The sequence below is a fragment of the Nasonia vitripennis genome, chromosome 1, assembly GCF_009193385.2.
Source record: "Nasonia vitripennis strain AsymCx chromosome 1, Nvit_psr_1.1, whole genome shotgun sequence".
In the NCBI taxonomy this organism is placed as follows: Eukaryota; Metazoa; Arthropoda; class Insecta; order Hymenoptera; family Pteromalidae; genus Nasonia; species Nasonia vitripennis.
This window is the reverse complement of record NC_045757.1, coordinates 25,458,251-25,469,362: the sequence shown is the minus strand read 5'-3', so window position 1 is coordinate 25,469,362 and position 11,112 is coordinate 25,458,251. Positions and strand designations below refer to the sequence as shown.

General features: G+C 33.1%; 1 protein-coding gene across 4 annotated transcripts in view; it reads left to right on the top strand.

Moving 5' to 3' along the window:
* Positions 1-406: 406 nt before the first annotated feature.
* Or170 (odorant receptor 170) overlaps positions 407-11,112 on the top strand; it is a 37,389-nt gene continuing 26,683 nt past the window's right edge. Inside the window, exons 1-7 of one of the 4 annotated variants that reach the window (XM_031933511.2) lie at positions 413-721; positions 3,543-3,674; positions 8,375-8,492; positions 8,631-8,841; positions 9,471-9,587; positions 9,686-9,776; positions 9,852-9,988. In XM_031933511.2, the coding sequence (XP_031789371.1) occupies positions 533-721; positions 3,543-3,674; positions 8,375-8,492; positions 8,631-8,841; positions 9,471-9,587; positions 9,686-9,776; positions 9,852-9,988 (995 nt within the window). In that variant the 5' untranslated portion in view covers positions 413-532. Of the gene's footprint in view, positions 722-3,542; positions 3,675-8,374; positions 8,493-8,582; positions 8,842-9,470; positions 9,588-9,685; positions 9,777-9,851; positions 9,989-11,112 lie in introns of all 4 variants that reach the window. The other 3 variants (XM_031933510.2, XM_031933512.1, XM_031933509.1) reach the window with 3 other exon arrangements.

Below are 11,112 nucleotides of genomic sequence, written 5' to 3'. Positions count from 1 at the left end.
CAATTTAAAAAAGACCAGTAATAATTGTGCAGCATATTTTTCACATAATTTCATATAATTGTATAGCAATGGATAATTTTATCTTACATTTTCATTTAATTGCAGACTTTCTTACTCGACAAAAAAATTATTTCTGTGGTTCCCAGGAAGAACCTCAGTGTTATTTCCTGTCGATAAAAAAATTCTTCTGTATAAAAAGGCAAATGAAAAATATTACAGATCCTAACATAAAACAGAAAATAAAAAGTCTTGCAGGCTTCCAATTTCAAATAACTTTAAAAAATTCATTAAAAAATCATCGCACAGTTTTATAATATATTTCGAGAGAATCATATAAGGTCTACGTAATTGAAAAACTTTTTCATTTATTATTCAAGAAGAACGTACTGTTTGATTATAGTTCAAATACACAAAGACCAATCGTCGTCGCAGAAATTCAATTATAATCGCACGCTTATTATAATTATAAAAATATGTGAAAATCCTTTTTTTCATGCCTTAACTTAATATCTGTTTTCAGGTCCAGAAAAAAATGGAGTTAATGGTAGAAAAGAAAACCAAATCAGAAATAAAAGAGGAATATATTTTCAGTAATAAATACTTTATATTTAACAAAATGATGTTAAAATCAACAGGACTTTGGCCTTACCAGGATGTTTGGTTAAAAAGAGGGATGATGATTTTATACATCACAGGCTTTTTCTCCTTGATGATACCTCAGGTAACGTTTAATATTTTCAAAATATTGTCCTTATGTATCTTCAAGAAGGAAATGGAAACTATTTTTAATTTTTTTCACAAATATACATTATTTTTTTTATATATATTCTTTTTGGATTTAATAAGATTTAATCCTAATTTTTCATGTATGCGTATAGCAAAAAAATATTTACTTGAGATTTTTATATTTAGAGGTTTCACTACGTTTATTAGCCTTTTTCTTGCCAAGAATTCCACTTTTGAAAAAAGTTTTTTTTTGAGATTACTGGATACAGACATTTTTATTATATACTAGGAATGAAGGCGCGCTTCGCGCGCTCTTGATTCTATCTCTGTCATAATAACACTGGTAGAAAATCTACCATAAGTGTTGGGCGGCACACTAACGTCTGCTAATATTTTATAAGCATGTAACATGTTACTAAATCCCTCAAAACTATTTTTTAATAAATCTATTAATAATGCTCAATATCGTCATCATTGGTCTGAATAGTGAATTTGAAGAAAAGTTCAATATAACAGTCAGTGGGTTTGTCTATCATTACAATGCCATTTATTTGCATTACAAAAAAGCTATACAACTGAAATTTTATACAGATACTTACTATACTACCTAGAAAACATGTAACCTACATGATTATAATTTAACTGTTTTCATTCATATTTTCACATCGAGGTCCATATGAATTTTTTAATTTAGCGTATCAAATTTTGCTTGTAGACAGTTACACAGAAACTACCATCTCTAGCACATTGTATTTCTGGTTTCCAGTGTATTTTTACATGTAGAAAGTGATAAGTTTTAGTTTTAGCTTTTTTGTCAAGACCTTAATTAGAATTTTGACTTTTAACAGTTGTGAGGGATTTTGAGACCGATACCTGTTTCTCCATTTTTGCATTTTTTCTCATTCGAAAACTAACAGTTTCTTTTGTGATTGTGGAAAGATATTTAAAGTTGAATCAACGTTACCTGAAATACTTTTGTGTTCGACTACAACATCCATGATAATTATTTAGTCGTATAGCATGAGTTTGCATTCACATCAGTGTCGGAGTCGAAATCAGAAGTTTTTCAGTTAAGGTCGATTCAACTTTAAATATCTTTTCACAATCACAAAAGAAATCTATATGCAAAATATGAGCTCTCTAGACCTGTTAGTTTTTGAATAAAAATAAATGCAAAAATGGAAAAACAGGTATCGGTCTCTCACAACTATTAAAAGTCAAAATTCTAATTACCTAATACCTTGACAAAAAAGCCAAAACATTTATCACTTTCTCCGTGTAAAACTATGCTAGAAACCAGAAATACAATGTGCTAGAGATAGTAGTTTCTGCGTAACTGACTATAAGTAAAATTTGACCTGCACAATCAAAAAATTTGCATGAGTCTGGATGTGAAAATATGAACGAAAACAGTTAAATCAGAATCATCTAGGTTACATATTTCTAGGTAACATGTCTAGTAGCCTTTTTACAATTCAAAGAGCATTGTATAATGATAGACTTAAACTTACTGACTCGGATACTGAACTTTTCTTTAAATTCACCTCTCAAACCACACCGAGGGCGACTTTGGGCACAGAGACACAGTATATCTTCAAACTCATTATTCTTTTTATTGAACTTCTCACTGACATTTCAAAAAACAAAATAATATTCACACATTTTATTACTACTTCAAATGGCCACTTTTCAATACACATGTTGTAATACTACACACTCTTGGTAATGATTAATTTTTACTAAAATTTCTTGCTAGTTATATTACATATATTTTATCTGTTATCAAGGTTTCCACATTTCATTTTAAACACCTCAAACATTTCTACCAGGGTAATGAGTTATGACTGCTTTGAGGGTTATGAATTTAAAGCGCGGTTCTGATCTCGTTGCCTAGGCAACCAACCAGCAGCCAATCAGAATCACGTATTAAATGCTTCACAACAAAGGCCATCATTTTTTAAAGAGAGGATTTACTACGTATTTACATTACATGTACATATTTAGTATTGTTACAAGGAAATTACGTTCTCTCTATATAAATTAAATTATTGTTTTTAGTCCAATGTGCTTAAGCGTCCACTTGTTGATTAGTTGTTAATTTGATGATCCTTTCTCTATATTGTTTTGTATGTGCCAATCGTTTTTTTTTCTCTTAGAAAAGTGATGATCGGATGTTTTGTAGCCTTTTATAAAGCTATTTGATTGATTGAAAAACAAATATCTGGTCTGAATATAGTTACGATTTTGAACTTCCAACCTCGTTGGATTTAGCTAGTCTAAATAAGTGTAGTTCACAAATCAGTTTATCATATTTCTATATCTTCATTTATCTTTTTTCGGATATCCACAATAATTTAAAATGACCAATGGTCCAAATATAACAGTACGTCACTCAATAAATTTTCTGTCTTAAATATATGTAGTCTCGAATCTGTCTACCAAATCTCTGATCCGCTAGCTTCTATGCCCGATCACGGAGTGACTAGTAAAGCCTCAATAATTTTAGAAAATTTAGAAAATTAATTTTTACGATGTTGCAAAGCAAAATGTACTAGTTTTCTCCGCAAGAGTACAAAATGTACTACTTTTCATTGGGAGCGATGATATTATATACTAGACATATGCAAAGTTTTATGAAAATTGTTGTGGGACACTTGATGGTTAGTTCGGGATAACTGAAATTACAAGACTGTGATCAATCAGTGCTGTTAATTGTAATTAATTTGTATAATAATCTTTACAAATAATATTACGAAATTGATATAAAAAAAAATTAAAATTTTAATTTAATTAATGATATTGACTAATTATTATAGGTAATAAGGGCTGTTCAGGAATTGTATTCCGAAAACATAAACTTGGGTCTTATTATCGAATTTGTATGTGGCATAATTCTATACGTGGCTTTAATAGGAAGAATATTAATGCTTACTCTACAGAAAACAAAGGTAAAATCATGCATCCATAACATTTTATTTATAATATTATTAACAACAATTTTAAGGTCCCTCCGTATATGAATCAATATGCCACACACGCACACAAATACACACAGATATATATATATATATATATATATATATATATATATGAACTTTTTCCTGAAGAAAAATCTCATTCCGTGCGGCCGTTTCGCCAAAAAGTGGAATTGAAATGAGGCTGATAAATCGATAAAACAAAAGTATTGCATGCCCAAAAATTGTCCTTTATGCAAATGGTTTATGCTTAAATAAAATGAATATACAGGGTGACCCAATTTAAACGGGCACCGGTATTAACTCGTTAGGGACAGCCCTAATCGAAAAAATGGTAGAGACAAAAGTTGTAGGATATCGAGGAGAAAGTCGGATGGGGACCTTGTATTTGATCTTAAACTTGATTTTCAAGGTCATATCAAGGTCAAATTTGATTTTTTAAATAGTAACCCTATCTTTTTATTGCGGGAATGGAAAGAACGGCAAATTTTACGTTCAGAGTGATATTTTTGTTATTGGTAGCGAAGGTCATCTCGAAGTCATGCAGCCAGTTCAATAAGATCCACCTGCGTAATTCCTCTGGCAACGCCAGAATCGAAAAAAATCGTAGATATAAGTTGTACGATATCGAGGGGGTGCGTAACGGTGACCTCAAATTTGACCTGCTCTTAAAGGTGATTTCAAGGTCAAATTGATTTTTTTTTTCATAGAGTACCTATATTTTGACTCCGGATTCTGAAGGCACGTAAAATTTTCCGTTTTAAACAGATAGTCAACTTAAAATCGAAGAAAGGATTTTTAACATCTAGCGTACTATTTCCTGCGTTTCGACATCATTATAAAAGTTTTTTAAAAATCAAACAAGTTATAGTATATTACGATACTAGTGCGGTAAAGTCATTTCACCCCCGCGGGGACAATATTGCTCGAGCGAAGCGAGGGTTATAAGTCCCCACAAAGGTGAAATCCCTTTACCCTCCTAGTATAGTACGATATTTTATGAATCAACGTGCATAAACCGAGATATAGCGATTTAAGTCACGATGTGCATTTTTGCACAAGCGTAACTTAAATCGAGGTTTATGCCACGGCGTGTCATAAAAATAATTTAATGAAAGTTGAAACTTTGACTTGTTTGATTTTTAAAAAATGTTCTGATCATTCAAATTAAATTTTTTTATTCACATCAAAACTAATGGTTTCTGAAGTATGATAAAAAAATTTTAACCCGTTTCGTCCAGCCATTGTCCAGGAATCATGATGTGAATCGGTCCAACCAAGTTCTCGTCGTGAGTCTTGGACATCAAGTTTTATAATGATGTCGAAATGCAGGAAATGGTCCTGGAAATGGTTCTTCGATTTTAAGTTGACTATCTTGTTTCAAACGCAAAATTTTACGTGCTTTCAGAATTCGGAATCGAAAATATGGGTACTCTATGAAAAAAAAAATCAATTTGACCTTGAAATCACCTTTAAGAGCAGGTCAAATTTGAGGTCACCGTTACGCACCCCCTCGATATCGTACAACTTATATCTACGATTTTTTTCAATTCTGGCGTTGCCAGAGGAATTACGCAGGTGGATCTTGTTGAACTGGCTGCATGACTTCGAGATGACCTTCGCTACCCAAAACAAAAATATCACTCTGAACGTAAAATTTGCCGCTCTTTCCATTCCCGCAATAAAAAGATAGGGTTTCTATTTAAAAAATCAAAGTTGACCTAGATATGACCTTGAAAATCATGCTCAAGGTCAAATTCAAGGTCACCATCAGACTTTTCCCTCGATATCCTACAACTTTTGTTTTTACCATTTTTTTATTAGGACTGTCCCTAACGAGTTATCACCGGTGCCCGTTTAAATTGGGTCACCCTGTATATTATGCTCTAAAATAATTATGTGTATAAATTTTATTATACATGTATGACAATGGGTTAAAGCAAGCTGATTCCGCTGCGTGCATCGGTTTCTTGATAAAAAGCATTAGCATTATAAGCTTAACGAACAATCGCTTGAACTCCGAAGTGCTTTTTATTCGTTTATAAAATATATATTTTTTGAAAATGACAGTTGAAAAATATACCTATTTTTCACATTTTTTTTCAAACACGGATGCACGCAGCAGAGTCAGCTTGCTTTAAAATATAATAAAATCCATGAACAATATTTTTTTCAAAGCATATCGTCGCGCTCCTAACGAAAAGTATAGTACATTTCATATTTGCCACGAAGACTAGTACATTTCATTTTTGCCGCGAAGACTAGTACGTTTCAGATATTTCCCACATGAAAAAATTCAATTTTTTTTAAGAAAAACAAATAGTTAGCCTGGGAACGACCAGACAGGTACGACGCTAAAAGAGAGTGAAGGACACCACGCACACCAAAATTCCAGAGTTTCGACAGCAGTCTGGCATGGTTGACTTTATCCAGTAGTCGTATAAACACCAGCGGGTCAGCACTCCAGGTCAGGTTAGGGAGATTATAATAGTCACCTACAATGATAAAACGGTGGTCTATAAATTTATTGGACAGGTTTTGAACACATGCAGCGTGCTTCTTGAAAAGGGAGCTGTCAGACCTCGGTTGAAAATAACACGCACATAAAATGATCTTCATTGATGGTAGTCTGACGAATAGGTGCTCTGTAGAAGATGCTATGTCCACCCTCTGGGCAATAATGGAGTTCCTGACTGCGATGAGATGACTGACATGATGCAGATAGATTACGGTCACGTCTGAAGATGCTGTAGTCCCTCATGCTCAATTCGCTGGAAGAAAAATCTAGCTGAAGCCATATTTTTTAATTAGAACAACAAAACAGGAAGAAAGGATAGCTGAGTAAAATTAGATCTAAAAAGAGACACATTGATATTATGGTCGCTGACAGAGTGAACATTTTGGTAGTATAAGAGGATCTTCTCTCCCTTTAAGTACTTAGAGTTGTGGTTGTGGCCTCCAGTGCTTTTCCTGCCGCCAACCAGGGTAGGCGTGCCATGAATAATGTCGAAATTTTTCAAAAATTTTTTGGCAACTTTAAAAATATCACAATTTTATTAGTTTTAACCGAAATAACTATCTGTTTTACTTCAAAACAATTGGATATTTCCATGTGGGAAATATCTGGAATGTACTACTTTTCGTCAGGAGCGACGATATAATATTAATTTTGTTAAAAGAAACCATCTGCGCAAAGATCAGCACGATATTCGGTCCCTGGTAGCAAATGGCAGATAAGTTCTGGCCCGTTCCCTAGCGACTTGGTAGAAATGAAACCCAGAATCCGTCGAGAAATATGCGTAGTTTCTACGCTGAAACCCGAGTAGCAGAAGTTCTCTTAATTTTTTGCGCATGCACGTACGGTTCAGGCCAGGCACAGGCATACTGACAGTACGTCATATATGACAGTATGTACAAGCATGCTGTACTGACTGACTTTGTGTTGTTCAAGTGCAAGTACTGTGTGAAAAATGTCATCGATGCTCAAAGTCACCAATGACGAGGTTTGCACGGGTATTTCAAATCTCATCAGTATCAGTATTTGTTAGGACTTGTTCAATTATTTAGAAACAGACTGCCATATCAGTTTTTACTTAACAGTGTTGGTTCGGCTTTTCACCCTGAACCCTATGGCTGCGGCGTCAAAAAATGCAGGTAGCTCTGTACATGAAAGTCGAATTCGAAATAAAATAGTGAAAAAAATTAATCGAAATCGTTAAAATTTGATTTTGCTCTCACTTGAAGACTATCACACTTAGACAGCTGAAATTTTGCAACTTAATTTGTGTTGGCATGTTGTAACAATATATTGAGTTGAATTAATTCTAGCTGATATGAATTCGACTTTCATGTACAGAGCTACCTGCATTTTTTGACGCCGAAGCCATAGTGTTCAGGGTGAAAAGCCGAACCAAGACTGTTAAGTAAAAACTGATATGCCAGTCTGTTTCTAAATAATTGAACAAGTCTTAACGCAAAAGAACAGACATCCACCTTTAATATCATGGATTTACCATGATTATGAAAGATTTGGTGGTTGAGAGTAACTGGCTCGCATACTGATGAGATTGAAATATCCGTGCAAACCTCATCATTGCTGACTTTGAGTGCATCAATGACACTTTTTACACAGTAATTATACTTGAATAATACAAAGTCAGTCAGTACACAATGCTGTACATACTGTCATGTATGAAAGCCTGCATGTGTAGGGTTAGGTTTTCATTATTAATGTGCACCTTAAAAATCATGTTTCCCCTTTAAAAGACATTGTAGATGAATTTATAGGGTATATATATTCATCAATTTATGAATATTTTCAAACAATGTCAATGAAGAGCAGTAGGATCATTGGTGTGAAAAGTAAGGTTATATGAACAAATCATAGTGGAGAAAAAATTCTACCGAGATTTCTTCCAGGAATCATGTCTGATTTATCGGGGTTTTCATCTAGATTCTACTCTGGAAACCTGCTAGATTCGAAAAATCTCGGTAGTTTCCAGGTACTTTCTCGGGAACGCTGCTACCAGGGGTATGACATAATAGATTTATAAGGAGGGACCTTAAGGGGAAAAGATTTTGAATTTTTTAAGTCATCTTCAATATATTATTAAAAAAAATTATATGCGTTTACCCTTAACAACTATATAATAATGAAACATTTTTTACGACAGATGAGATTTATTTATGAAGAGATAACTTGGAATTGGGGAGAAATAAACGATTCAGGAGAACGAGCTGTACTTGGACGTTTTTGTAATATTGGTCGCATACTAAGCATCTTTTACACAGGTAAAATACATGCATACAAACAAACACATGTACACATACACACACATTTTATGCGGTAATCTTTGTACGGTTTTATAATAATTTTTACAGCTTATATACATATTTGCATGTTCTTTTTTGTGTGGTCACCTGCATTAGGACCAATGATTTTAAATACTTTTTCGAATGCAACATATAAGAAATCTATCTGCATAGATGCCGAGTATTTTGTCGACCAAGACGAGTACTTTTCATACATATTTAGTCATACAGTTTTCGTCTCATTACTTTCGGCATCGATTCTGACCGCATTTGATTCAACATTCGTTTTGATCACGCAACATGGGATTGGATTGTTGCACGTTTTAAAGTAAGTATCATTATGGCAAATGAACGGAGCAAAGGCTGTCAATTAAATCCGCTTTTAAGTCACACCTATCTGTAACGAAAGTAGTTCTTTTTTGTACTGTGTTTATCATACTTACTACGCTCGTATATCTGCTGCAACGTCTCCACACTGCGAAGCTGAGCTTCGCCGCGCTGATTAAGAGCAATGACGAGTGAGTAGTCAGCAACTCGTGCATCTCTCAACCGTACGGAGAACGACGTGCGCCAAAGTGCAGCTTATCACATATATACTATTTCGCAACTGCACAGAAAGTTTTTTGTAGACTGCATGTAAAATAGAGTGCAAAGTAGCTATATTTCCACCTGCGGGTAGGAAAGCAAGCTGTCTTAAGTGTTCTGTAACAAAAAATCATATTTGCTTGAAAGTTAAAAAGTATGTAAAGCTTTTCATTAATACATACCGAATTTCGTGTATTTGAGAACTGTGTAATGATGAGCAGGAAAGTAAGGTGTTCTCACGCATTTTAAATCATGTATGTACATCGTGGATGAACATTTTTGCATTTTAAATTTTTATTTAAAAGGAAAACTCAACATAACTCTACCTATATCAATATGACTACGCTTTAAAGTTTTATTTAATTTTTTCAGGTATCGATTGAATAAAATATCCAAAATTTTCGAAATGTCGGAATACAATTTTAAAGATAATACGATTATACATACTAAGATAGTAAGCTGTATAATTTTGCACAAAAAGTCTCTTCAGTTGAGTAAATATGTATTCATATAGTATTATAAATTAATAAGTTATAACTGACACTTCGAAAGAATGTATATCCATGAAAATATTATACCAATTTTAGATTTCTTAAAGTTATTGGCAGTACGTATGACTTGTATCATTTTTTTATATACTCATTACTTTTAGCGAGTTTAAGTATTTTTACAATTGACGTAAGTATTATAGTATAATAAGATACACATACATTTTAAAAACTAACTATATCATATTTTATTTATCGTGTTCAGGTAGTTGTTAATCTACAAGACTTTGCTACTGTACTAAGATTACTCATAACTTGGTCTGCTCTTGTAATGTATATGTTTTATTTTAATTGGCCTGGACAGAAAATAATTAATAGCAGTGAAGAAATATTTGAAGTTATGTACGTTACGAATAAAACAATCGCTATCATTTTTTACGTTTTATCATTGACAACGTTGATCGAATTATTGATTTTGCTAGAATATCACGTTTACAATTCGCAAATTAATAATTATGATCATTTGAGTATTCATTTTATTTGATCTGCCCCTCTCTCTCTATTATTTTAACGTTTGATATTATGAATCGCAAGGTTTTAAAATTAAATTCCATTGATACCTTTTAGTTTAACAATAAAAATAATAACGGGAATTTGAGAGCTCCCTGATAGAAAAACGCCCATTTAACGCAGTTCTTACCAAAAATACTAGAATTGTCAAAATAATGTTACCATTTTTTTCAGGTTTCATACAATCATTCGGATTTTAATCCATGTTATTGTTCTATACTTGCAGAAAAATGCGATTTTTTTATATTTTTCAAGGTTTTCTCTGCGACATATTATTATATTAACTTGAAACTTTGCACAATGATGGATAATTATATATTGCGGAGGGCAAGTAACTCTTGGTTTTTTGTAATTTTGCTTTATTTAAATGCTATGAGTAAATTAATTATTTTTTTGTCTATTATTTTGTGGCGCGAAATTTGAATTTTTACTTGACTATGGGACCCTCTTAATAAAGAAAAGATGCTTTATTATATATCATATATGAGCAAATCCACGAGCAAGTGGAAACAACGCGGGTGTTGGAAGTTGAGAATTTCAAATTGGGGGCACACTTACCAGACCAACTTTTTTTCATTCTTTGGGCCATCTGGAATGAGAAAATGTGCGCGTGCATGGCCGATCGTTTGCTAAACTTTTTTGCGGGGCAGTTGAAATCATCTTATGGGAATTTAATATTGGGGAAAATTAATGAAAATTAGCCATGCTTCAACTTTATCCACTCAGTGTCTGAAGGCGTAATCCAAAAACGTGTATGATTAGGATGGAAGTATCAGAAGAGAGCTTTAATTTGAGGTCTGGTGATTTAAAAAAAGTTGCCAAGGTCAAAAGTTGTCTAGGCTTGAATAGGCTTGAGTCACGAAGAGTAAGGTGTTTTACGAGACTCAGCGATTTTTCTCTTATTCTTGAAATTCTTATAACTCTTGATCCGAGCAGCCAATTTCAATCATCCAGGG